Consider the following 27,214-nt stretch of genomic DNA (forward strand, 5'->3'; position numbering starts at 1 on the left):
CATGGGCATGCATGGCTTTCAATGGCACTGGGTCACTTGTGTTTATTGATGACATAACAGCAGACAAGAGTAGCCGGATGAATTCTGAAGTGTACCGGGATATACTTTCAGCCCAGATTCAGCCAAATGCCGCAAAGTTGATCGGACGGCGCTTCATAGTACAGATGGACAATGACCCCAAGCATACAGCCAAAGCTACCCAGGAGTTCATGAGTGCAAAAAAGTGGAACATTCTGCAATGGCCAAGTCAATCACCAGATCTTAACCCAATTGAGCATGCATTTCACTTGCTCAAATCCAGACTTAAGACGGAAAGACCCACAAACAAGCAAGACCTGAAGGCTGCGGCTGTAAAGGCCTGGCAAAGCATTAAGAAGGAGGAAACCCAGCGTTTGGTGATGTCCATGGGTTCCAGACTTAAGGCAGTGATTGCCTCCAAAGGATTCGCAACAAAATATTGAAAATAAAAATATTTTGTTTGGGTTTGGTTTATTTGTCCAATTACTTTTGACCTCCTAAAATGTGGAGTGTTTGTAAAGAAATGTGACAATTCCTACAATTTCTATCAGATATTTTTGTTCAAACCTTCAAATTAAACGTTACAATCTGCACTTGAATTCTGTTGTAGAGATTTCATTTCAAATCCAATGTGGTGGCATGCAGAGCCCAACTCGCGAAAATTGTGTCACTGTCCAAATATTTCTGGACCTAACTGTAACTGCGAGAAGAAGGCTAGTACCAACATACCTATCAATGGGCGGCACGGTGGCTCAGTGGTTAGCACTGTAGTCTTGCAGCGTTGGGGTCCTGGGTTCAAATCCCACCAAGGACAACATCTGCAAGGAGTTTGTATGTTCTCCCCGTGTTTGCTTGGGTTTCCTCCCACACTCCAAAGACCTACAGATAGGGCTCTAATCATGTACATTAATAAATATCATAAAGCTGTAAAAGCATCGAGGCATTTATTTTAAGAAATAAAAAGCAGAATATATAGAATATTTAGTTATAGGGGGCGCATAAGACGATTAACTACATTCTCTACATTACATGGACGATAAAGAAATCATGTAGAAGAATAATGCAAAACAACCATGAGTAAAAATGGTTAAAATTTTAATTTATTCTATAATTTAAATGGTTAAAAAGGTAAGAAGAATGTCAATTAGTCAATAGATGGCACCAGAACACGAAACTGGGGAATTACCTATAACAAATATCAATGCTAAATGACACTCAGGTAATAAATACAAAGTATAAGGAAGATAATCAACTACTAAAAAGTACAGTCATCAGAAATATAAGTGACCAATAATGAATAGTTACCCTTGTAAGGATGTGGTGCCGGTGTTACGATTGCCGGGTGTATCAAGCCTGGCGAGGTGTGTTCAGACCTACGTGCGTCTGATGATCAACACAAACACATGAAAAAGGCGGGAACCGGAGGCACAAAAATAACAGGAGCCCCTGGATCTAGTGAGAGGGGTAGAAGGGCACCTCCTAACCTCACCTGCAACTGTCCATTCTCTTCTCACCAGTCCCTATACAGTCTCCGCAAGTGTCGCCGAACAGAATCCTACCACCCTATGAAGACCCTGTAGTAACCCTAGCTAGTGAGGGGCAGGTGGGGTTCACTAGACCTCACCGCTGCACTAACAACGCACCAGGGAAGTAAAGACAAACAGGGGGATAATTAACAACCAAAAGGATATAGCTGAGCACAGGAACTAGACTTGCAGAACCTTCCTCAAAGGCGGCCAGAACACAAATGAATCTTCAGCAGGGAATGCTGGGATACACCACTATTTAAAGCTGAAGGGCGTGACTAATTAGTAAGTGCAGCTGATCACTCAGCAACGAACTGCTTTGGAAACACTGCAATAGCAAAACTGACACTTAACCACTTCAGTGCCAAGAGAAATGAAACCCATTTAAATGAAGATAGCTAGATGAGAGGCTCCAGTCCAAAGTCTGTCTCAACATGCAGGGACACGATCGTGACAGCCGTTCCCAATGTGCGTTTCGGTGCTGTGCCTTCTTCTGGCGAAGCACCCTACATCAGAACCTTATATATAAGAAATGAGCCAATAGAAAACAGCGATATATACAGTGATGAGCAAAAGGGTAACAATACTTTGAACCTTTGAATGTCAGATTCCATATCTCTCCATCCACTACAGCTTTGAGCGTGAGACGACCTTCATTTTATAAACAACCATGTTGGATGTCCCAAATAAATCTGACCTGCAACTATTTAATATATGATTAGTTATGCAGATTTTTGTCATGTCACCGCATTGTTACTGTTTTGATTCTGGTGCTTGAACAATCTTTTCTTGCTGTGTACTACAAATATACAGTATATATATATATATATATATATATATATATATATATATATATATATATATATATACAGTAGACCAAAAGTTTGGACACACCTTCTCATTCAAAGAGTTTTCTTTATTTTCATGACTCTGAAAATTGTAGATTCACACACACAAGGCATTAAAACCATGAATTAACACATGTGGAATGAAATACCTAACAAAAAAGTGTGAAACAACTGAAAATCTGTCTTATATTCTAGGCTCTTCAAAGTAGCCACCTTTTGCTTTGATTACTGCTTTGCACACTCTTGGCATTCTCTTGATGAGATTCAAGAAGTAGTCACCGGAAATGGTCTTCACTTCACAGGTGCGCCCTGTCAGGTTTAATAAGTGGGATTTCTTGCCATATAAATGGGGTTGGGACCATCAGTTGTGTTGTGCAGAAGTCTGGTGGATACACAGCTGATAGTCCTACTGAATAGACTGTTAGAATTTGTATTATGGCAAGAAAAAAGCAACTAAGTAAAGAAAAATGAGTGGCCATCATTACTTTAAGAAATGAAGGTCAGTCAGTACGAAAAATTGGGAAAACTTTGAAAGTTTCCCCAAGTGCAGTGGCAAGAACCATCAAACACTATAAAGAAACTGTCTCACATGAGGACTGCCCCAGGAAAGGAAGACCAAGAGTCACCTCTGCTGCGGAGGATAGGTTTATCTGAGTCACCAGCCTCAGAAATCACAGGTTAACAGCAGCTCAGCTTAGAGACCAGGTCAATGCCACACAGAGTTCTAGCAGCAGACACATCTCTAGAACAACTGTTAAGAGGAGACTTTGTGCAGCAGGCCTTCATGGTGAAATAGCTGCTAGGAAACCACTGCTAAGGACAGGCAACAAGCAGAAGAGACTTGTTTGGGCTAAAGAACACAAGGAATGGACATTAGACCAGTGGAAATCTGTGCTTTGGTCTGATGAGTCCAAATTTGAGATCTTTGGATCCAACCACCGTGTCTTTGTGCGACGCAGATAAGGTGAACAGATGGATTCTACATGCCTGGTTCCCACAGTGAAGCATGGAGGAGGAGGTGTGATGGTGTGGGGGCGATTTGCTGGTGACACTGTTGGGAATTTATTCAAAATTGAAGGCATACTGAACCAGCATGGCTACCACAGCATCTTGCAGCGGTGTGCTATTCCATCCGGTTTGCGTTTAGTTGGACCATCATTTATTTTTCAACAGGACAATGACCCCAAACACACCTCCAGGCTGTGTAAGGGCTATTTGACTAAGAAGGAGAGTGATGGGGTGCTACGCCAGATGACCTGGTCTCCACAGTCACCAGACCTGAACCCAATCGAGATGGTTTGGGGTGAGCTGGACCACAGAGTGAAGGCAAAAGGGCCAACAAGTGCTAAGCATCTCTGGCAACTCCTTCAAGACTGTTGGAAAACCATTTCCGGTGACTACCTCTTGAAGCTCATCAAGAGTATGCCAAGAGTGTGCAAAGCAGTAATCAAAGCAAAAGGTAGCTACTCTGAAGAACCAAGAATATAAGACATATTTTCAGTTGTTTCACACTTTTTTTGTTAAGTATTTCATTCCACATGTGATAATTCATAGTTTTGATGACTTCAATGTGAATCTACAATTTTCAGAGTCATGAAAATAAAGAAAACTCTTTGAATGAGGTGTGTCCAAACTTTTGGTCTGTACTGTATATAACACTAACACTATGTAATACACTATGTAAGTGGCAAAAAAACAGTTTTCAACAAAAACATACTAAATAACATTTAGTATAAAGCTTATATTTAAGTGAAAAATATATTGTAGTACAATGTGAACATCAGACATGTAATCATTTTTATGATACACTAACTCATCAAGATATTTAGATAGAACATAAAATATATTTATTGGAAAACAACTCTAGAACACAGGAAAACTGTAATAAATTGTAAATATGTAATGCAATATGTAATATACATATATATACACAGTATATATTAGTTTTTTATATATATATATATATATATATATATTACATATTGCATTACATATTTACAATTTATTACAGTTTTGTGTTCTAGAGTTGTTTTCCAATAAATATATTTTATGTTTTATCTAAATATCTTGATTATTGTATCATAAAAATGATTACATGTCTGATGTTCACATTGTACTACAATATATTTCAAGTGGGAGTCGGAGTCGGTGCAATGGAAATTAAGGAGTCGGAGTCGAAAGTTTGTCTTACCGACTCCACAGCCCTGGTTACTGGAGTATCAAAAAGCACGAGGTGTGCCATACTCAGGGACATGGCCAAGGTAATAAAGGCTGAAAAACCACCACCTCTGACCAAGAAACATAAGATAAAACGTCAAGACTGGGCCAAGAAATATCTTAACTATATAAAGAGAAGGGCTGCACACCAGTGACTATGCAAGGGGAATAAATGTAAAGCAGAAACTGCTGTGTGAATACTGACATGAACAATACAATAGCTATATGTAGAAATGAAAGTATGAATATGGAATCTGCATTACTGCCATAAACTTAAAGAATAAGGAGAAATTTGGCTATTGAATTGATCAATACAACAAAGCCCCAACACCTCGTCACGGTATTCTCTACGTATGTACACACACTAGCTAGGGACCCCAACGTAGAGAATACCGTGACGAGGTGTTGGGGCTTTGTTGTATTGATCAATTCAATAGCCAAATTTCTCCTTATTCTTTAAGTTTATGGCAGTAATGCAGATTCCATGTTCATACTTTCATTTCTACATATAGCTATTGTATTGTTCATGTCAGTATTCACACAGCAGTTTCTGCTGTACATTTATTTCCCTTGCATAATCACTGGTGTGCATATCTTCTCTATATATAGTGAAGTTTTTTTACCCAGTTCAGACTTAGAATGGTGTTCCAGACGTTATTTCTTAATTAAGAAATATCTTAAGACTGATTTTTCAAAGGTTTTATGGACTGATGAGATGAGAGTGACTCTTGATGGTCCAGATGGATGGGCCAAAGGCTGGATCAGTAAAGGGCAGAGCGCTCCACTCCGACTCAGACGCCAGCAAGGTGGAGGTGGGTACTGGTATGGGCTGGTATCATCAAAGATGAACTTATGGGACCTTTTCGGGTTGAGGATGGAGTGAAGCTCAACTCCCAGACCTACTGCCAGTTTCTGGAAGACAACTTCTTCAAGCAGTGGTAGAGGAAGAAGTCGGTATCGTTCAAGAAAAACATGATTTTCATGCAGGACAATGCTCCATCACATGCATCCAACTACTCCACAGCGTGGCTGGCCAGTAAAGGTCTAAAAGATGAAAAAATAATGACATGGCCCCCTTGTTCACCTGATCTGAACCCCATAGAGAACCTGTGGTCCTTCCTAAAATGGGAGCTCTACAGGGGGGGAAAACGGTCCACCTCTGGGAAAAGTGTCTGGAGGCTGTGGTGGCTGCTGCACGCAATGTTGATCGTAAACAGATCAAGCAATGACAGAATCTATGGATGAGTGTCATCATAAAGAAAGGTGGCTATATTGGTCACTAATTTTTTGGGGTTTTGTTTTTGCATGTCAGAAATGTTTATTTCTAAATTTTGTGCAGTTATATTGGTTTATCTGGTGAAAATTAACAAGTGAGATGGGAATATATTCCGTTTTTATTAAGTTGCCTAATAATTCTGCACAGTAATAGTTACCTGCGCAAACAGATATCCTCCTAAGATAGCCAAATCTAAAAAAAAAAAAACACTCCAACTTCCAAAAATATTAAGCTTTGATATTTAGGAGTCTTTTGGGTTGATTGAGAACATAGTTGTTGATCAATAATAAAAATAATCCTCAAAAATACAACTTGCCTAATAATTCTGCACACGGTGTACCCGCACTTACCTCCAGTCCATCTCCTCTTCAGCTCTTCCGCAGAATCCAGGACCTGACGTCACATGAGCGATATGATCGACATGTCACCAAAGGTCCTCAAGTGGTCTCCACATCGGAAGCTGCTCGGATAATGCTATTATCAGTGTGGTTCCTGCTGTAGACACTTGGGGCCTACAAGGGACTCAGTGCCCTAATGCAATTGCCCAGTTTGCCCTATCCTAACACCGGTGCTGCATGGGAGCTTTGTCTGCAATGTATAATGGAGGGGAAGTGTCTGGTACTCATGGGAGGTTTGTGTCTACTAGAGGGCATGCGGGCATGAGTTTTGTCTTTGCACTATACACTGTCATGATGTATCTGGCACTCCTGGAGATGTGACTGCATTGTATATTTGAGGTCACTAGTGATGGGTGGCACTATAACGCTCGGGTGGTCAATAGGAAACTAGAACATCTTTCCTTCAGATCCCCGGGACGTCTGAGTGGGCCGGGAAATCACTGAAATGGCTGGGAAGAGCATGGGGAATCCTCCTGGACGCATCTCTGACTCCCAGGCCGCTGCTGGAGACAATGTTGTCAGAGTATTACACATTTAATGGACTGACAAGAAAAAGTACAAAACTCACAATAAAATAGATTTTAATGGACACTGTTAGGACTCATACCTTCCTGAGTGTAATGAGAGGTTTCTAAGGCAAATTTAGCTAGAGAGAAAAAGTGCTGGCTCCACCCCTTTGGCTATATTCACACTTTTAGAAGCAGCAAGGTAGATAGGAAAAATACAATTTAAATGTAACTTTTACTAGTAAGTTAAGAAAGGGAGTTATCCCTAAAGCCTGCTTTACACAGGACGACCGATTGTGCGATTTCACAATCGATCGTACCCGCCCCCGTCGTTTTTGCGTCACGGGCAAATCGCTGCCCACGGCGCACAAACTCGTTTAACCCCCGTCACACGTACTTACCTTCTGGATGACCTCGCTGTGGGCGACGAACGTCCACTTCCTGAAGGGGGAGGGACGTTCGGCGTCACAGCGACGTCACACAGCCGCCGGCCAATAGAAGCACAGGGGCGGAGATCAGCGGGACGTAAACATCCCGCCCACCTCCTTCCTTCCGCATAGTTGGCGGGTGCCGCAGGATGCAGGTAAGCTGCTGTTCATCGTTCCCGGGGTGTCACACGGAGCGGCGTGTGCTACCCCGGGAACGATGAGCAACCGGCGCCATTTTAATTAAACGAGATTATGAAACCTGTGTCGCTCGGAGGTGTCATACAGCCCGACGTTGCAAGCGATGCCGGATGTGCGTCACAAAAAACGTGACCCCGACGATCTATCGCACGATAGATCGTCTCGTGTAAAGCACCCTAAGACACAAAACACACAACCATAAAGTGCTATTAACGGTGGCTGCTCCATCCTCGGTCCATGCTGCTGTCTCCCAGGGCCTGCACATGCTGCACTGGCTTCCTGGGAATGCCCATAGGGTGCACGTGCAGACACATCGTCCATGATGGCTTCTTAGGAAATAAAAATGGAGTGGGCTGGTGATAATGTTATGATTGTGTAATCAACTCACATGGGAAAACTAGGTAACACACTGAAAATATTGCAACCGACCCAGCCAGTTCCTGTACAGAGTATAGATTTGGGTCCTGAAGTTCCTAATGGTTCTTGCATGGGCTGGAATAGCCCTAACCCCAGACTAAACTATGGCAACTTGGACCTATGCTGCCTGAATGGCCATCGAGTGCATTAAGTTCTTTTTAAGGAACTAGAGGGCAGAGCAGAGTCCAATGTACCAAGAGAAAGGAAGGAGTGCTAAGATAGAAATGGTTACCAGAGTGAGTAAAAACAAACCATGACATACCAAATAAAAGGATAAAGTACGTACTGCTAGAGAGTGTGCAGCCTACTTCCTGACTTTCTTCTTGTGAGCATTGTTAGGGACGGCCGAGCAGTAGGTGTATGCACAACTACAGCCTCTGGAGGAGGTTCACGGGACTCTAGACGCTTCAAATACCTGTTTGATGCTTTGTAATGATATTTTATCAGCTGCTTTCTTAGTCTGATGAATTAATCTGGCAGAAACCTTCCTCATTATGCCTGTAACTGCACAAACCCATCTGTGCTGTGTATCAGCCACAAGTCTCTTTAAAGTTTGATGCTCACACTTATGTTATGGTGAAATATCTAATGTTTTCATACTTTGTCCAAGGCATTGCACTGTTCAGTACTCCTTTCTTTCTGTAGGTATATTGCACTCTGCTCTGCCCTCCAGTTTCTTAGGATGAATATGAAGCACTCGATGGCCATTCAGGCAGCATAGGTCCGAGTTGCCACCATTTAGTCTGAGGTTATTTGCATAATATGTTGGAACATGGTGTATATTTCAGCACATATCCTCCCCTGTATATTAGCGCGATAATAACTGTGACCCCAGAGCGGCACTACAAGACAGAATACATTTTAATAAAATTGATTCAGCAAAACATTTACAAAAAAAATGTAAAACGATACAAAGCGTGTGAATACAAAAGTGACGACAACTTCATGGACGTGACACGGAATAATGCGGGAAGAATCAGGCATCGAGAGTGCGGCGCTAAAGAATCGGGCTGTGTTGAGTGACAGAAGAAAGATTCCACACATATATCCACGTATATACAGAGCACAATATGCAGGGGTTGAGCATTCATGTCATATTATCCATGTATGACTACTTGACAGTAAAGTTCAGCAGTGTAAAATATTTCTCGAAAGTACCTGAAAAACGTCTGATACCTGACAAACACACATACTCTCTGGCTTCAGGCACATTGGGGGACAGTAATTAGGAGAAATCATGGACCATAGAGCACTCACTTCCTGTTCCATCCAGCTACAGTGCCTACAAGTAGTATTCAACCCCCTGCAGATTTAGCAGGTTTACACATTCGGAATTAACTTGGCATTGTGACATTTGGACTGTAGATCAGCCTGGAAGTGTGAAATGCACTGCAGCAAACAAGAATGTTATTTCTTTTTTTTTTTTTTAAATTGTGAAAAGTTTATTCAGAGGGTCATTTATTATTCAACCCCTCAAACCAGCAGAATTCTGTTTGGTTCCCCTAAAGTATTAAGAAGTATTTCAGGCACAAAGAACAATGAGCTTCACATGTTTGGATTAATTATCTCTTTTTCCAGCCTTTTCTGACTAATTAAGACCCTCCCCAAACTTGTGAACAGCACTCATACTTGGTCAACATGGGAAAGACAAAGGAGCATTCCAAGGCCATCAGAGACAAGATCGTGGAGGGTCACAAGGCTGGTAAGGGGTACAAAACCCTTTCCAAGGAGTTGGGCCTACCTGTCTCCACTGTTGGGAGCATCATCCGGAAGTGGAAGGCTTATGGAACTACTGTTAGCCTTCCACGGCCTGGACAGCCTTTGAAAGTTTCCACCCGTGCCGAGGCCAGGCTTGTCCGAAGAGTCAAGGCTAACCCAAGGACAACAAGGAAGGAGCTCCGGGAAGATCTCATGGCAGTGGGGACATTGGTTTCAGTCAATACCATAAGTAACGTACTCCACCGCAATGGTCTCCGTCCCAGACGAGCCCGTAAGGTACCTTTACTTTCAAAGCGTCATGTCAAGGCTCGTCTACAGTTTGCTCATGATCACTTGGAGGACTCTGAGACAGACTGGTTCAAGGTTCTCTGGTCTGATGAGACCAAGATCGAGATCTTTGGTGCCAACCACACACGTGACGTTTGGAGATTGGATGGCACTGCATACGACCCCAAGAATACCATCCCTACAGTCAAGCATGGTGGTGGCAGCATCATGCTGTGGGGCTGTTTCTCAGCCAAGGGGCCTGGCCATCTGGTCCGCATCCATGGGAAGATGGATAGCACGGCCTACCTGGAAATTTTGGCCAAGAACCTCCGCTCCTCCATCAAGGATCTTAAGATGGGTCGTCATTTCATCTTCCAACAAGACAATGACCCAAAGCACACAGCCAAGAAAACCAAGGCCTGGTTCAAGAGGGAAAAAATCAAGGTGTTGCAGTGGCCTAGTCAGTCTCCTGACCTTAACCCAATTGAAAACTTGTAGAAGGAGCTCAAGATTAAAGTCCACATGAGACACCCAAAGAACCTAGATAACTTGGAGAAGATCTGCATGGAGGAGTGGGCCAAGATAACTCCAGAGACCTGTGCCGGCCTGATCAGGTCTTATAAAAGACGATTATTAGCTGTAATTCCAAACAAGGGTTATTCCACAAAATATTAAACCTAGGGGTTGAATAATAATTGACCCACACTTTTATGTTGAAAATTTATTAAAATTTAACTGAGCAACATAACTTGTTGGTTTGTAAGATTTATGCATCTGTTAATAAATCCTGCTCTTGTTTGAAGTTTGCAGGCTCTAACTTATTTGCATCTTATCAAACCTGCTAAATCTGCAGGGGGTTGAATACTACTTGTAGGCACTGTATATGACAGCTGCAGCCAATCACTGTCCTCAGCGGTGGTCAGTAAGTGGCTGCAGCTGTCACAAGCCTATGTGATTGGATCGGTATGATGAGGATCATTAATTTTAATATTTTTTTATAAGAATTCAGTATGGTTTTAAAATATTGAAAAGGAATGAAAAAACTTTTAAAGGGGTTTTCCTTTTTGTGTAACAAAATCAACCTGAGCTTTTCTTGCCTTTCCCAGGTCCAGTGCCGAGTTTCTGCTGTTGCCTCAGTCTCTATTGTTTAGCTGCATCACTAAGACAGCGCTGCGGCCAATCACTGACCTCCACAGCTATGAAGCCAATCACTGAGCTCAATGTAGATGGCACAAGCCAGTGAGCTCAGTGATTGGCTGCAGCACTGTCAAACTGATGTTTGACCTCCACTAAAACATCAAAGACCCAGGCAGTGGCGGAGACTCAGCGCTGGAGCTTGGGAAAGTAAATTAATTACAGGTTGCTCAGAAGAATGTTAAAAAAATTCTCAAATTTACAATTTAACCCCTTATCGACAGGACAAGAGATAGAATCCCGATGTCTGGGGGTCCGACCAAGGGGCCCCCCAAAGATTCTGAGAGCAGGAGTTCTGAAGATCCCGGTGTTAATGGAGTAATGGTCGATCATGTGCAGCGCTTGGCCATCTACTGTGATCCCATTAGGAATGATAGGAGCGGTAGTTCACATGATCAACCACCTTGCGCTTCACACTAGGCCAGTCAGAGCCCCAGCTCTCGAGATCAATGGGAGTCACAACAACCACTTTATGCAAGGAAATTCTGACTGACTGCACCCACCACTAGGAGGAGCCTTTACGTATAGATGTATACAGCTACTATTGACTTCAATGACAGCTGCAAAAATCTGTAAGTAGTGAGTTTCTCTAGCGGCATCTGCAGACTAATATAACTGGTCACAGATGCAATAACCAGTCACAGATGCAATAACCGGTCACAGATGCAATAACCGGTCACAGATGCAATAACCGGTCACAGATGCAATAACCGGTCACAGATGCAATAACCGGTTACAGATGCAATAACCGGTTACAGATGCAATAACCGGATACAGATGCAATAACCAGTCACAGATGCAATAACCGGTCAAAGATGCAATAACCGGTTACAGATGCAATAACCGGTCACAGATGCAATAACCGGTCACAAATGCAATAACCGGTCACAGATGCAATAACCGGTCACAGATGCAATAACCGGTCACACATGCAATAACCGGTCACAGATGCAATAACCGGTCACAGATGCAATAACCGGTCACAGATGCAATAACCGGTCACAGATGCAATAACCGGTCACAGATGCAATCACCGGTCACAGATGCAATAACCGGTTACAGATGCAATAACCGGTCACAGATGCAATAACCGGTCACAGATGCAATAACCAGTCACAGATGCAATAACCGGTCACAGATGCAATAACCGGTCACAGATGCAATAACCGGTCACACATGCAATAACCGGTCACAGATGCAATAACCGGTCACAGATGCAATAACCGGTCACAGATGCAATAACCGGTCACAGATGCAATAACCGGTCACAGATGCAATCACCGGTCACAGATGCAATAACCGGTTACAGATGCAATAACCGGTCACAGATGCAATAACCGGTCACAGATGCAATAACCAGTCACAGATGCAATAACCGGTCACAGATGCAATAACCGGTCACAGATGCAATAACCGGTTACAGATGCAATAACCGGTCACAGATGCAATAACCGGTCACAGATGCAATAACCGGTCACAGATGCAATAACCGGTCACAGATGCAATAACCAGTCACAGATGCAATAACCGGTCACAGATGCAATAACCGGTCACAGATGCAATAACCGGTCACAGATGCAATAACCGGTCACAGATGCAATAACCGGTCACAGATGCAATAACCGGTCACAGATGCAATAACCGGTCACAGATGCAATAACCAGTCACAGATGCAATAACCGGTCACAGATGCAATAACCGGTCACAGATGCAATATCCAGTCACAGATGCAATAACCGGTCACAGATGCAATCACCGGTCACAGATGCAATAACCGGTCACAGATGCAATAACCGGTCACAGATGCAATAACCGGTTACAGATGCAATAACCGGATACAGATGCAATAACCAGTCACAGATGCAATAACCGGTCAAAGATGTAATAACCGGTTACAGATACAATAACCGGTCACAGATGCAATAACCGGTCACAGATGCAATAACCGGTTACAGATGCAATAACCGGTCACAGATGCAATAACCGGTCACAGATGCAATAACCGGTCACAGATGCAATAACCGGTCACAGATGCAATAACCGGTCACAGATGAAATAACCGGTCACAGATGCAATAACCGGTCACAGATGCAATAACCGGTCACAGATGCAATAACCGGTCACAGATGAAATAACCGGTCACAGATGCAATAACCGGTCACAGATGCAATAACCGGTCACAGATGCAATAACCGGTCACAGATGCAATAACCGGTCACAGATGAAATAACCGGTCACAGATGAAATAACCGGTCACAGATGAAATAACCGGTCACAGATGCAATAACCGGTCACAGATGCAATAACCGGTCACAGATGCAATAACCGGTCACAGATGCAATAACCGGTCACAGATGAAATAACCGGTCACTTTTTCAGCTGAAGTTTCTCATCTAAAGGCTCCAACACATAAAATATGATCTATAAACAGCAGGCAGAGCAAAATAAGTGAAAACGTACATGTTGAAAACATTAGGTTGTGCTACATATTGTTTATGTCGAACAAACTCCCTCACCTCAGGATGGAGTGAACATCTTATATTCCACTTATTGTGACAGGTGCTTGCTATGAGATATTGAGTGGAGTGGGTGTTGGAAGGGAACTGACAACTGTTCAGAGCACATTTCTGTCTCACAAATTAAGTTGTCACTTTGCAAGTCCGGCTAGTTAGATTAATACTGTTTAGCAGTATTAAATAATATAATACTGCCACATATGTACAAGAATACAACTACTATTATACTGCCCTAATAGAAAAGAATTAAATAATAAAATGCTACTCCCTATAGAAAATACTATATCTGATATAAATATCTGATATAATACGGCCTCTACGTACTATGAATTACTGAAATAAATTAACTTTTTGATGATATTCTAATTTATTGAGATGCAACTGTATTCAAGTGCATCTCAATAAATTAGAATATCATCAAAAAGTTTAATTTATTTCAGTAATTCAATACAAAAAGGGAAACTCATATATTATATACTGTAGAGTCATTACACACAGAGGGATCGATTCCTATATATTATATACAGTCATTACACACAGAGGGATCTATTTCTATATATTATATATAGAGTCATTACACACAGAGGGATCTATTCCTATATATTATATACAGTCATTACACACAGAGGGATCTATTTCTATATATTATATAGAGTCATTACACACAGAGGGATCTATTCCTATATATTATATACAGTCATTACACACAGAGGGATCTATTCCTATATATTATATAGAGTCATTACACACAGAGGGATCTATTTCTATATATTATATAAAGTCATTACACACAGAGGGATCTATTCCTATATATTATATAGAGTCATTACACACAGAGGGATCTATTCCTATATATTATATAGAGTCATTACACACAGAGTGATCTATTCCTATATATTATATAGAGTCATTACACACAGAGGGATCTATTCCTATATATTATATAGAGTCATTACACACAGAGTGATCTATTCCTATATATTATATATAGTCATTACACACAAAGCGATTTATTTATTTATTTCTATATATTATGTAGAGTCATTATACACAGAGGGATCTATTTCACGTGTTTATTTCTGTTAATGTTGATGTAGATTCCTATATAATATATAGAAATAGATCACTCTCTGTGTAATGACTCTATATAATATATAGAAATAGATCCCTCTGTGTGTAATGACTCTATATAATATATAGGAATAGATCCCTCTGTGTGTAATGACTATATAATATATAGGAATAGATCCCTCTGTGTGTAATGACTCTATATAATATATAGAAATAGATCCCTCTGTGTGTAATGACTCTATATAATATATAGAAATAGATCCCTCTGTGTAATTACTTTATATATAGGAATAGATCCCTCTGTGTGTTATGACTCTATATAATATATAGGAATAGATCCCTCTGTGTATAATGACTCAATATATAGGAATAGATCCCTCATAGATCCCTCTGTGTGTAATGACTCTATAGAATATATAGGAATAGATCCCTCTGTGTGTAATGAGTATAATATATAGGAATAGATGCCTCTGTGTGTAATGACTCTATGTAATATATGCGTTTCCCTTTTTGTATTGAATTACTGAAATAAATGATCTTTTTGATGATATTCTAATTTATTGAGTTGTGTCTGTGTAACTACTGTAATGCTGCTCCCCATTGAAAGGAAAATAACTACTATTATACTGCCAGTTTGTGCAAGAATGTAACTACTACTATAATGCTGCTCCCTATGTAAAATAATGAAACAAATATAATACTGTCCTTATAGAGAGCAAAATTACTAAAATACTGCCCCCTGTACAAGAATAAAACTGCTATAATATCTCCCTTATGTACAAGAATAAAACTATAATACTGGTCCCCGTGTATAAGGAAATAACTACTATAATACTGCCCCTATGTATAAGGAAATAACTACTATAATACTGCCCCTATGTGTAAAGAAATAATTGCTATAACACTGCCCCCTATGGAAAAGAATAGAACTACTAAAAATACTGTCTTGTATGTACAAGAATGTAACTGAGATAATACTGCCCCTATGGGAAAAAACGTACTATACTACTGCCCCCTATAGACAGAAAAATGGAGGTGAATGGGTAAATAGCACTCTTGCTGGTTGATAAGCATCACTTAGTAAATTTCCCCATGGATGCTACATATATACAAATAATAGGTCGCCCTGGATTTACAAAACTACAAAAACATCAGCCGTACTATATTACAAGTCAGGACTGAGCAGGCGTGGGTCACGGGGGGGCTTTGGCTGCCGCTCACCATTCGGCTTCCTCCAGCTCTTGGTAACAGTGGTGTTTTTGGGGGAGGGCTTGTCCCCACTTCCTCGCTGTGTAGGCCGCAGGACTTATACTTGACTGGAAATACAGTTTGAGGGGATCAGAACATCGGGAGTTACAGGCACAAGACACGGAGGAGGGTCGGGTGACATCGGTGGGTGAACTTCCAAGATCCTATTAGGATGAGATTGAGGGATGATGTCACAGTCGCTTGTACTCTAGAAGATATATAAAAATCATACAACCGTCATGGCGGCTTCTACCATTTGGTAGCATTAACCGGCAGATTATATGAACCAATCACAAGCGCTCCACAAGGCCAGCCATGTTTGTTGGGTACCTTTAATAAGTGCAATTTACCCAAGACCCAATCAGGGAATCAGTAAAAGCCATGTAATCTATGTAGTGAAGATGTCTGATGTCCTCTCTGGGTCTTGTAGGTATCTATCTAATAGAAAACAGAGCAATATATACAGACTATAGATATACACAGGGAGAAAATTGTCATAAAAACTCACAATGGTCATTGAAATAACCTGAACCTGACAAAAGTAATTTCCAGTTTAAATTTACTGAATGTCAACTAATGAGAATCAGACTTTGCTTGTTGTGATGATGACTCAGCATCTGGCCACTTGTATGGGGGGGGTGAACTGTTCTTAATTAGGCCAGACATATTGTTCCTTTGTTTGGTGACAAAAGAGAAGTTAGCCATTGTTTCATGTCAGACTGACCGGAGCCCTATTGGCTGTTAAATGTGAATTATCTCAGCCCCTTTGACCACATCAATTATTATGCAGTTGGATTGAACTAGCGATCAATGAGAGAACAGCCATCTCCCACCAATCCTGTAAGACTAAACAATCACTGATCTCGGGGAGACCAGCCAGAGAAAACACTGCCAGCAGCCAGCAAAGGCGCTCAATACAATGAAATCCTAGGTACATTTCCCCCTGGGAAGTATGTTATCAAAAAATTGACTAAAAGGGCCACTTAATATGGTGGTTATGGTGGGCTCCTTAAAAAGAGCCACTCCTTGGCTAGGTCCTTTCCGGAGGGATGTCTGGCTATTTTCTGTGTCGAGACTCCTAACAGAGGCTCCACGGACCTTTTTTGATTTGCATACCAATCCTGTAAGATATACTATAAACAGGACATTGCTCCTGTCACCAGATTCATTATACAGGACTTCAACCTAGGATCCACGGTTCCAGCTGGAGGATCACAGAACTGCTTCAAGGTTCATTCATATGATACAGAACTTCAGCATAGGATCCACGGTTCCAGCTGGAGGATCACTTGGAAAATCTGGCCAATTATAGGGGGGGTGAACTGTTCTTAATTAGGCCACACATATTGTTCCTTTCTTTGGTGACTCAAGAGAAGTTAGCCATTGTTTTATGTCACACTGACTGGAGCCATATTGTCTGTTAAATGTGGATTATCTCAGCCCCTTTGACCCCATCAATTATTATGCAGTCGGATTGAACTAGCGACCAATGAGAGAACAGCCATTTCCCACCACTCCTGTAAGACACTATAAATAGGCCCTTGCTCCTGTCACCACATTCATTATACAGGACTTCAACCTAGGATCCATGGTTTCAGCTGGAGGATCACAAAGAAAACAAGACTGGAATTTGACAAAATGCATATTAAAAAGCCACAAAGCTTCTGTGAGAATGGTCTTTGGATATTGTCACGCTCCCGGTGTCCCAGCAGCCCTCCTTACCCACTGAGCCGGTTCCTGCATCGCACCACCGCTCCATACCCACTGATCCAGTCGTACCTGCATTGCACCACCGCTCTGTACCCACTGATCCAGTCGCACCTGCATCGCACCACCGCTCCGTACCCACTGATCCGGCCTCACCGTCATTGCACTGCTCCTTACCCACTGATCCACTCCACGTGTCCACCGGTCATGGCCGCCGCTCCCGCTCGTGCTCTCCTGTGTCCTGCTCCTGGTCTCATGAGTCTGACTCTGAGTATTAGCCTCATGCCTCTGTATAGGACCAGGCCGCGCCCACTCTCCTGGTTTTATGGACCCAGCACACCTGAAGCAGGATGTGACATACGGCTGTGCTGGATATATAAGACTGGCCTTGCCATAGGGGCGTTGCCTGATCAACGTGTCTAGAAGCTTTGTCTTTTGTGCTAGGTGCTCAGGCCCCCTGGTGCCGTGTCCTGTAGACTTCTTGTCTTTGCTCCCTGGTACCTGTGCCTGTTTTCCTTACCGTCCTGAAGAACTTTGTGACTCTGCTGACCTGGTTATACCTGTCCCGGCCACGCCAGTGCTCCGGCTGCCGTGTACCCTGCCCCCCGGTGGGATACTCGGTCCAGTGGATCCACCTCCTGGGCCCATCAGTCCTCCCGGTCCTGACAGATATATAAGACAAAAACTGGAGCTTTGTGGCAAAGTCACATCAGCTCTATGTTCACAGATGCAAAAATGAAGATTAAAAAAAAAAAAAGAACATTGTACCTACTGTGAAACATGGAGGAGGTTCAGTTATGTTTTGGGGCTGCTTTTCTGCATCTGGCACAGGGTGTCTTGTATCTGTGCAGGGTACAATGAAATCTCAAGATTTCTGCTTCAAGGTTCATTCATATTCTACAGGACTTCAGCATAGGATCCACGGTTCCAGCTGGAGGAATACAGAACTGCTTAACTCCTCAATGCTGAGCCAACAAATTCACTTGGAGAACCCAGGTTGGGACAATTCGGTCATGTGGCTACATATCTTACTGTGCTCGGTCAGCTTCCTAGGCTTGCCGCAATCACCTATCAGTGGGTGCCTGACAAAAGCGGGCTGCTGTTGGTTGGGATAGTGGCCCTGGAATCCCAAAAAGTCATGAAGATTCTAACCCTGGTGAGCCAGCAGAAGGGTAAGACTCTGTCGATAGCACCATCTTGTGTTCTGCCTGGGAATGTACGATATGTTTTTGCTTGTTGGTGAACCAATGAAGTCTTACCAATGTATGGTTCCCTCACCCTGTGTTGCCTGAGTAGTGTTCTGTGCATGGGAAAGGAGTGCGGGTGTTCAGTGGGATGAGCCCCGGTCCGTGAGGTCTTTTTGAAGACAGCCAGGCGAGCGGACGAGAGCACCCACTGACCCTCGTGTCTCCACACTTGTGATTTTTCATTCAACAGAAAAATAAAAAATAATGAAATTGGCCTGGACACAAATGATGGTTTCCTTAATTTAATATTTTGCGCACGACGTTTTGCAGCAATCACTGAGAATAAACGATGTCTGTGACTCTCAATTTGACTTCTGCACCTTCCACAGGAATTTTGGCCTACTCCTTTGGAGCAGATGGCTCCTTGTGTCTCAGGTGGGAAGGCGCCTTCTAAAGACTGAAGATTTCAGCTCTTCCGCATGTGAAGAACAACAGAAGCATACTGTAGATGCAGACACGCACCACTTGATTATCTGGTCCAATGCTACAGATGAAAACTCCTGACTGTTGCTGGAGCTTCAGCGGTGCTCGCTGGTGAGAACAGGCAGATCCAAAGGTGAGACAAAAAGAGGAAAAAGCCGCACTCGCTTTAAAAAAAAAATCATCAAAAAAAAATCAGCCCCTCCTCCATGTTTCACAGTAGGTTCAATGTTCTTTTCTTTTTAACCTTGATTTTTGCATCTGTGAACATAGAGCTCATGTGAATTTGCCAAAAAGCTCCAGTTTTGTCTTATACAGTGTGTCCACCCATATCCTGTCCACCGCCATTAACTTGAGAACAGCGGCAGCTATAGGCATAGAAGTGGTGTCTAGGTATAGTAAAGTAGCCATGCGCTACCCAATCAAGCCAACTATAGCGCCACCTGGTGGAAAACAACGGAGTTAGCATTTTTATCTCGAAAACGGAACGAGATAGAGAAAAAAAAGTGAATTAAAAAATTGTAGGGCATCATCAATTCAATACAAATTGACACCTTGCATACAGAAATGCTATGATATGGAACCCATGACCCCACCAAACATTGAATACTGGTCACGCATATGGCGCTCATTTAACTTTGATGCTCACAGTGGCCCCCGTCGGCTGCAATGCACATCTGGCCTCTGCCCAGCATACTGTATCTTGCTGCACGTTGGGCAATATGGTAGGTGACACGTTTGCACAAGCATCTGTGATACGTGGTCGTAGGTCCTGCAATGTTGGTGGAGGGGTCGCATACACCTGCTGTTTAATGTGACCTCACAGAAAGAAGTCCAATGGGGTCAGGTCAGGTGAGCGGAGGCCACTCCACACACACACCATACCCAATGACTTGTAGGAAGGTCTCCATGAGGTATCGCTTCACGTCCGCAGCCTTGTGAGTTTTACACGTTCTAATCATTGCATTTCTGTATGCAAGGTGTCGACTCGTATTGAATTGATGATGTCCTAAAACTTTGTAATTCACTTTTCTTCTCTATCTCGTTCCGTTGTTTTCCACCAGGTGGCGCTATAGGTGGCTTCATTGGGTAGCGCATGGCTACTTTACTATACCTAGACACCACTTCTATACCTATAGCTGCCGCCGTTCTCAAGTTAATGGCGGTGGACAGGATATGGGTAGACACACTGTATATCCAAAGACCATTCTCACAGAAGCTTTGTGGCTTGTCAATCTGCATTTTGTCAAATTCCAGTCTTGCTTTCTTTATGATTTGCTTTCAACATTGGTTGTCTCCACAGTTGTCTTCCATGAAGTCCACTTTGGCCAAGACATTGACGGATGGTGCGATTTTATGCAGATATATCTTGACCTTGGAGTTCACTTTTAATTGCTTTGTAAAGTTTTTTTTGTGCTCTTTGGTTACCATTCGTATTATCTTTCTCTTCTATTTGTCAGCAATTTTCCTCTTGTGATTCAGTCCAGGGAGGTTGACTACAGCCCCACAGACCTCAAACGTCTGAGCAATATGTGAAACTGTAGTAACAGGAATACCACCCTTTTTGGAGATGGTCCTGTAGCCTTTATCTTAGGCCTAAAACACACGTCCTTGATAACCACTCACGTGTAATACGGGCCGTTTTTCATGTCCGTAATCCGTTTTTTTGTCCGTAAATAACGCACGTGTGGTGGCTGTGTGTCCGGCGTATGGTAACCACGTGTGCGTGTGGAATGGCCGTGTGTGCATGTGAAACTTAACTGACGTGTGTGTGTGTTGTCCGTGTGAAATGTCCGTGTGTGATGTTAAATGTCGTTGATACATGCCGGCTGACAGCAGACAGAGTCGCGCGCTGAGAATGAACTCGGGTGAACTTCACCCGACTTCATCCTCATACCGCGGCTCTGTCTGTGTCGCGTCCTGATTAGCGGTCACCTGTGAAGGACTCACCGGTGACCGCTAATCACCAGAGTGACTGAATGGAGTACCCCTCTTGCATACTCACCGTTCCCCGATCACCAGCACGGCGCTGCACGGCTGTTCTCTATACTCCGGCGGCTTTTCCTCTTTTGAAAAAGCCGGCCGCTCATTAATCAATCTCGTATTCCCTGCTTTCCCCGCCCACCAGCAAATATGATTGGTTGCAGTGAGACACGCCCACACGCTGAGTGACAGCTGTCTCACTGCACCCAATCACAGCAGCCGGTGGGCGTGTCTATACTGTGCAGTAAAATAAATAAATAAATAATTAAAAAACCGGCGTGCGGTCCCCCCAATTTTAATACCAGCCAGATAAAGCCATACGGCTGAAGGCTGGTATTCTCAGGATGGGGAGCCCCACGTTATGGGGAGCCCCCCATCCTAACAATATCAGTCAGCAGCCGCCCAGAATGGCCGCATACATTAGATGCGACTGTTCTGGGACAGTACCCGGCTCTTCCCGATTTGCCCTGGTGCGTTGGCAAATCAGGGTAATAAGGAGTTAATGGCAGCCCATAGCTAATCCTAGATTAATCATGTCAGGAGTCTCCCCGAGATACCTTCCATGATTAATCTGTAAGTGACAGTAAATAAACACACACACCCGAAAAATCCTTTATTAGAAATAAAAAACACAAACACATTCCCTGGTTCACCAATATAATCAGCCCCAAAAAGCCCTCCATGTCCGGCGGAATCCACGATGGTCCAGCGTCGCTTCAAGCTCTGCTGCATGAAGGTGACCGGAGCAGCAGCACACACCGCCGCTCCTGTCAGCTCCACGCAGTAAATGAAGAGAGCCGCGTGATCAGCTGAGCTGTCACTGAGGTTACTCGCGGCCACCGCTGGATCCAGTGACAGCGGGTAACCTCAGTGACAGCTCAGCTGATCGCGCTTCTCACCTCAGTTGCTGCGTGGAGCTGACCGGAGCGGCGGTGTCTTCTGCTGCTCCGGTCACCTTCATGCAGCAGAGCTGGAAGCGACGCTGGACCATCCTGGACTACGCCGGACATGGAGGGCTTTTTGGGGCTGATTAAATTGGTGAACCAGGGAATGTGTTTGTGTTTTTTATTTCTAATAAAGGATTTTTAAGGTGTGTGTGTGTTTATTTACTGTAACTTACTGATTAATCATGGAAGGTGTCTCATAGACGCCTGACATGATTAATCTAGGATTTAGTGGTAGCTATGGGCTGCCATTAACTCCTTATTACCCCGATTTGCCAACGCACCAGGGCAAATCGGGAAGAACCGGGTACTGTCCCAGAACAGTCGCATCTAATGTATGCGGCCATTCTGGGCGGCTGCTGACTGATATTGTTAGGCTGGGGGGCTCCCCATAACGTGGAGCTCCCCATCCTGAGAATACCAGCCTTCAGCCGTATGGCTTTATCTGGCTGGTATTAAAATTGGGGGGAACCGCACGCTGTTTTTTTTTAATTATTTATTTATTTATTTCTATACTCCATAGTGACACGCCCACCGACTGCTGTGATTGGGTGCAGTGAGACACCTGTCACTCAGCGTGGGGGCGTGTCTCACTGCAACCAATCATAGGCGCCGTTGGGCGGAGAAAGCAGGGAATACGAGATTGCTTAATGAGCGGCCGGCTTTTTCAAATTAGAAAAAGCCGCCGGAGCAGTGTGAACGCCGTGCAGCGCCGGTGATCGGGGATCAGTGAGTATGAGAGAGGGGGGGACACTTCAGTCACTCGGGGGATTAGCGGTCACCGGTGAATCCTTCACAGGTGACCGCTAATCAGTACACGGCACACAGACAGAGCCGCGGCATGACAATGAAGTCGGGTGAAGTTCACCCGAGTTCATTCTCATCCCGCTACTCTGTCTTCCGACATGTAGTAACGACATTTTGCATCACACACGGACATTTCTCACGGACAACATAACCACACATCCGTGCAAGGAACGTTTAATTTGGACTCCCATAGGCTAACATTATGTCCGTGTGTGCGTGCTCTGTCCCAAAAACGAACATGCTTCCGTGCCAAATGGAGCAAAAAACGTGGGACGCACACGAACACACGGAAGATCAAATAACACGCACGTGTGCCTTTAAACATAAAAAAACATATGTGCACGTTTGGTCGTATTTCCGGTATGTACGGAAACGGACCAAACACGCACGTTTTAAACGGATGTGTGTTGCAGGCCTTAAAGAATTTTGTCTATACAGTACTTTTCTTTCTAATCTCCTGAGAGAACCCTTTCCTTGGTTTCTTTGCTCCATGTTCAGTGTGGTACAGAGAACGATACCAAACAGCACAGTGACTATATTTCACCCTTCAAATAGGCAGGCTGACTGGTTACAGATTACTGATTAGTAGAGATGCACGGAGTCGCAGATAACCAGCACTGGCAGGTCCCTGCTATCTTTTTTTAAAATTCAGTTCCGTCCTGGAATCCGGTCCCCGTATAAGTCTATGGGGACCAGAATCCGGAGATTTAAAATGTTTGTAGAAGGGATAGGGGGGAAGGAGCACGTGCTGTACTTACCGAGGATCCGTCATGGCGGCACATTGCTTCCAGATCACGCATTCACTTCCGATGCCGCGCATTAGGCCCATCGCATATTCACTGCTTTCCCTGCTTTCCCCACCCACCGGCAGTCCTGGCTTCTGTGATTGGTTGCAGTCAGACGTGCCCCCAGACTGTGTGACAGCGTCCGACTGCAACCAATCACAGGCGCTGTATGTGGGTCTGTATCATATTATGAAAGTAGATAAAACAATTGGTGTAGGGTTCCCCCATATTATGATACCCAGCACAGATAAAGCCCCCATGGCTACAGGTTGCAGCCCCCAGCCGGATGGTAATGAGGGGATTAATGGCAGCCCACAGCTGCCACTAAGTCCTAGATTAGTAATGGCAGGCGTCTATGAGAAAGTGAATGCATGACCTGGAAGCTGTGTGCTGCCAATGCGGAGCCTCAGTTAAGTGTAAAGCGCTTGTTTCATTCCTATTTTCTTTATTTTTCCTTTATTTGACTTTTTTTTGTTTTTTTTTAATCTCTCAAGTGCCGGATCCGGATCAAACACCCAGAATCCCTTTGAAACCGCGCAGATCTGGACCTTTACAGTTCGGGTCCGCTCATCACCAATTACAAGTTTGTAGACACCTGTGATAATAATTCCAGGATATCCCTTAGTTTAACATGGTCAAATTATTTTCTATCTTTCCTATTTGTAACATCATTTTTGACCACCCAATCTTTATTAGTTAGTTGTTGGGTTTTTTTTGGGGGGTGGGGTTTCTGTTGAACCAAAATTCAGAAGCAATGTCTGATTTTCATTAGCTGATATTCGGTGAATTAAAATTGAAAATTACTTTTTATCACTATAAAGTTACTTCAGTGACCATTGTAGGTTTTTCTTACCTAAACAATTTTGTCCATGTATGTATATACAGACTGTAGAAAAAAACAACATTATATGTGGTCTATGAGAAGAGTTAAAGATATAGATTAAATACCCAGTGTAATAATGATGCCTTAAGCTGGGTAACCACACTAAATGCGAGTTTCACAATATGCTTAGAAATATCCCCTGACAAAGCATATTGTAAAACATGCGTCGGGTGCAGTTCTTCAGGTAAGATAGCATTATTACCCATAGATATTTAGAACATTTCCAGTATTATTACCATTAGATATTTAGTAAATAACCAATTGAATTAATGATGCCTCACCTGGAGAACCACATCTGGTGTACGTTTCGCTATGTTTCATCAGGGGATACTTCTGAGCATGTTGTGAAACGCGTAGCCCACAGATGTATTTTTTTCTTTCTATAGTCTGCATATATTGCTCTTTATTCTCAATATGTGTTGTTTTATTTTTTTCTTCTTTTACAGTATCTGACTCCTACGTAACTGGCAAATCACATGGTTCTTATGTCCGTTTATCCTTATTTAAGGAGGCAGGTACTTCCTATATCGCACATTGTTGGACACTTTAGACACTTTAACACCTGAATTAACTCTATCTTTTGTATTGTTAGTGATACCAGCTCACGGGATGATTTTAGCCCACCTGGTTGTTTTTTGTGTATGATAGTGTGTATGTTTTTATACTGCTTTTTATACCTTTCTGCATAAAAAAAGTGATTTTTATTGTTTTGAGAACTATTCTTCTTTCATTATAGGTAGTACATTTTAAATAAAATATGTTTGGCTTGTTGATAACTTTAGTCCACAACAGAAATCTGTATACCCTGTGTATTCTGCAGTTGTCACTGAATCTTTGTCATGCGATGTTCTGCTCTGCACTTGCTAGGTTTCATGGCGGCGTTGGACTCTGTTTAGACTGCAGTCTGACAAGCAACCTGATGTCACTTAGTTGTTGAGCCAGAACCGGGCATCTACTGTTTCATGTTCAATGTTCCTCAGTCCAGCAGGAGTTAATCCCTGCTGGCCTGTGAACTGCTGCTAGGAGCTCAGGTTGCTAATGACAACTCACAGTCGCATCCACCCTTTATAAGGAGCTGGATCCGGTTCCTGATCGCTGATTATAGCTTCAGCGATTCCAGTCTGTGACTTGTGATCCAGTTTCTGGAGATCAGTTGTATGATATCTTGTGTGGTGTGGAAATATCTCTGTTGTTAGTTTATTTCCTCCCTGTATCTTATCTTTTCCTGTGCACTATTGTCTCGCCACTGTGTCTGATTGCAGTGTGTATGTGTTTGGGTTCTCCCCTGTCCGCGTAATTTGTGGGGTTTGTTACTTCGGTCTCAACCCTCCCCAGGGATGGGAGAGAGGGATTGTTAGACCAGGGTTCACACAGGATTTTGGGTCACGCTTGCGGTCCAGATCTCGCCACTATAAGGCGTACCTCTGGGATAAGGGACAGCGACGTGTCCCTAGTCTGAGGGCCAGTCTAGGTGCCTCTGCTTCAGTTACTCATCACTCCATCACTCCCGCGACAATCTCCTTCTGCATGCTTGTTGTTTTTTGGACATGTTGTATGGCAGTTGCCAACCAATCATTATTTCCCCTTGTAGTGAGCTGGAGATTGCATATTGCCTGTGACATGCTGTATGCTGCTGCACATGGCGCAGCATAGAGTCTTTCCTCTGCACGTACTGTCTCTCCCTTGTGTCTGATTGCAGTGTGTATGTGTTTGTGTTCTTCTCTGTCTGCGTTATTTGTGGGGTTTGTTACTTTGGTCCTAACCCTCCCCAGGAGTAGAGGACAGGGGGTGTTAGACCAGGTATGGACAGGAGTTAGGGTTACACTGGCGGTCCAGACCTCACCACCATAAAGTGTACCTCTGGGATAAGGGACAGAGCAGGGTCCCTAGTCTGAGGTCCAGTCTAGGTTCCCCATCACTCCTGTGACAATCTCCTTCTGCCTGCTTGCTGTTTTTTGGACATGTTGTATGGCAGTTGCCAACCAAACATTTTTGCCCCTCGTTGTAGTGTCCTGGAGATTGCACATTGCCTGTGAGATGCTACCTGCTGCTGCACTTGGCGCAGCCTCCAGCCTTTCCTGGGCGTTAGATCTGAAATTGTTGAAGAATCCAGGAGGCCATAACACCACCACCGTAAACTGTCATCTGATTGGCTGGGTATCATTTAAACACCACAAAATGACACACCTGGATCCCATCTAGGTAGTTACCCATGTTATTCACACGTTATAGACAGATTTCACCCTTACCTTTGCTACACTTAACTTTTCACAAGCAGTTTGTAGAGGGATTTCAGCCTCAAATACCCCTTCCTGCTCTTTTTGAATCAAGTCTCCCTCTTCTGGCGAGGAACTCCCAAAGTTATTCAGGACACAGGTCACCTGAAATTAGAAAAGTTGAATATACATTTTTGTATTTTTGTCCTTTTTGTAGTCCTTTTCTATCAATCATTTCACCACCACAAACCAGTATGAACAATATGTCGTAAGTAGAGTTGAGCAGATTGCTAATAATCCTGGTCCGGCGGATCCGTCGCAGGTTGTCACAGAAGTCCAGATCCGATCCGGGCCAATGTAAGTCAATGGGGAGCG

General features: G+C 43.3%; 1 protein-coding gene across 2 annotated transcripts in view; it reads right to left on the bottom strand.

Moving 5' to 3' along the window:
- Positions 1-13,145: 13,145 nt before the first annotated feature.
- Positions 13,146-27,214, bottom strand: part of PLPPR2 (phospholipid phosphatase related 2) — a 37,257-nt gene continuing 23,188 nt past the window's right edge. Inside the window, exons 7-8 of one of the 2 annotated variants that reach the window (XM_075346579.1) lie at positions 26,873-27,004; positions 13,146-16,011 (exon numbers count right to left, since the gene is read on the bottom strand). In XM_075346579.1, the coding sequence (XP_075202694.1) occupies positions 15,817-16,011; positions 26,873-27,004 (327 nt within the window). In that variant the 3' untranslated portion in view covers positions 13,146-15,816. Of the gene's footprint in view, positions 16,056-26,872; positions 27,005-27,214 lie in introns of both variants that reach the window. The other variant, XM_075346580.1, reaches the window with a different exon arrangement.

This window comes from Anomaloglossus baeobatrachus, chromosome 4 (genome assembly GCF_048569485.1).
Source record: "Anomaloglossus baeobatrachus isolate aAnoBae1 chromosome 4, aAnoBae1.hap1, whole genome shotgun sequence".
Taxonomy (NCBI): Eukaryota; Metazoa; Chordata; class Amphibia; order Anura; family Aromobatidae; genus Anomaloglossus; species Anomaloglossus baeobatrachus.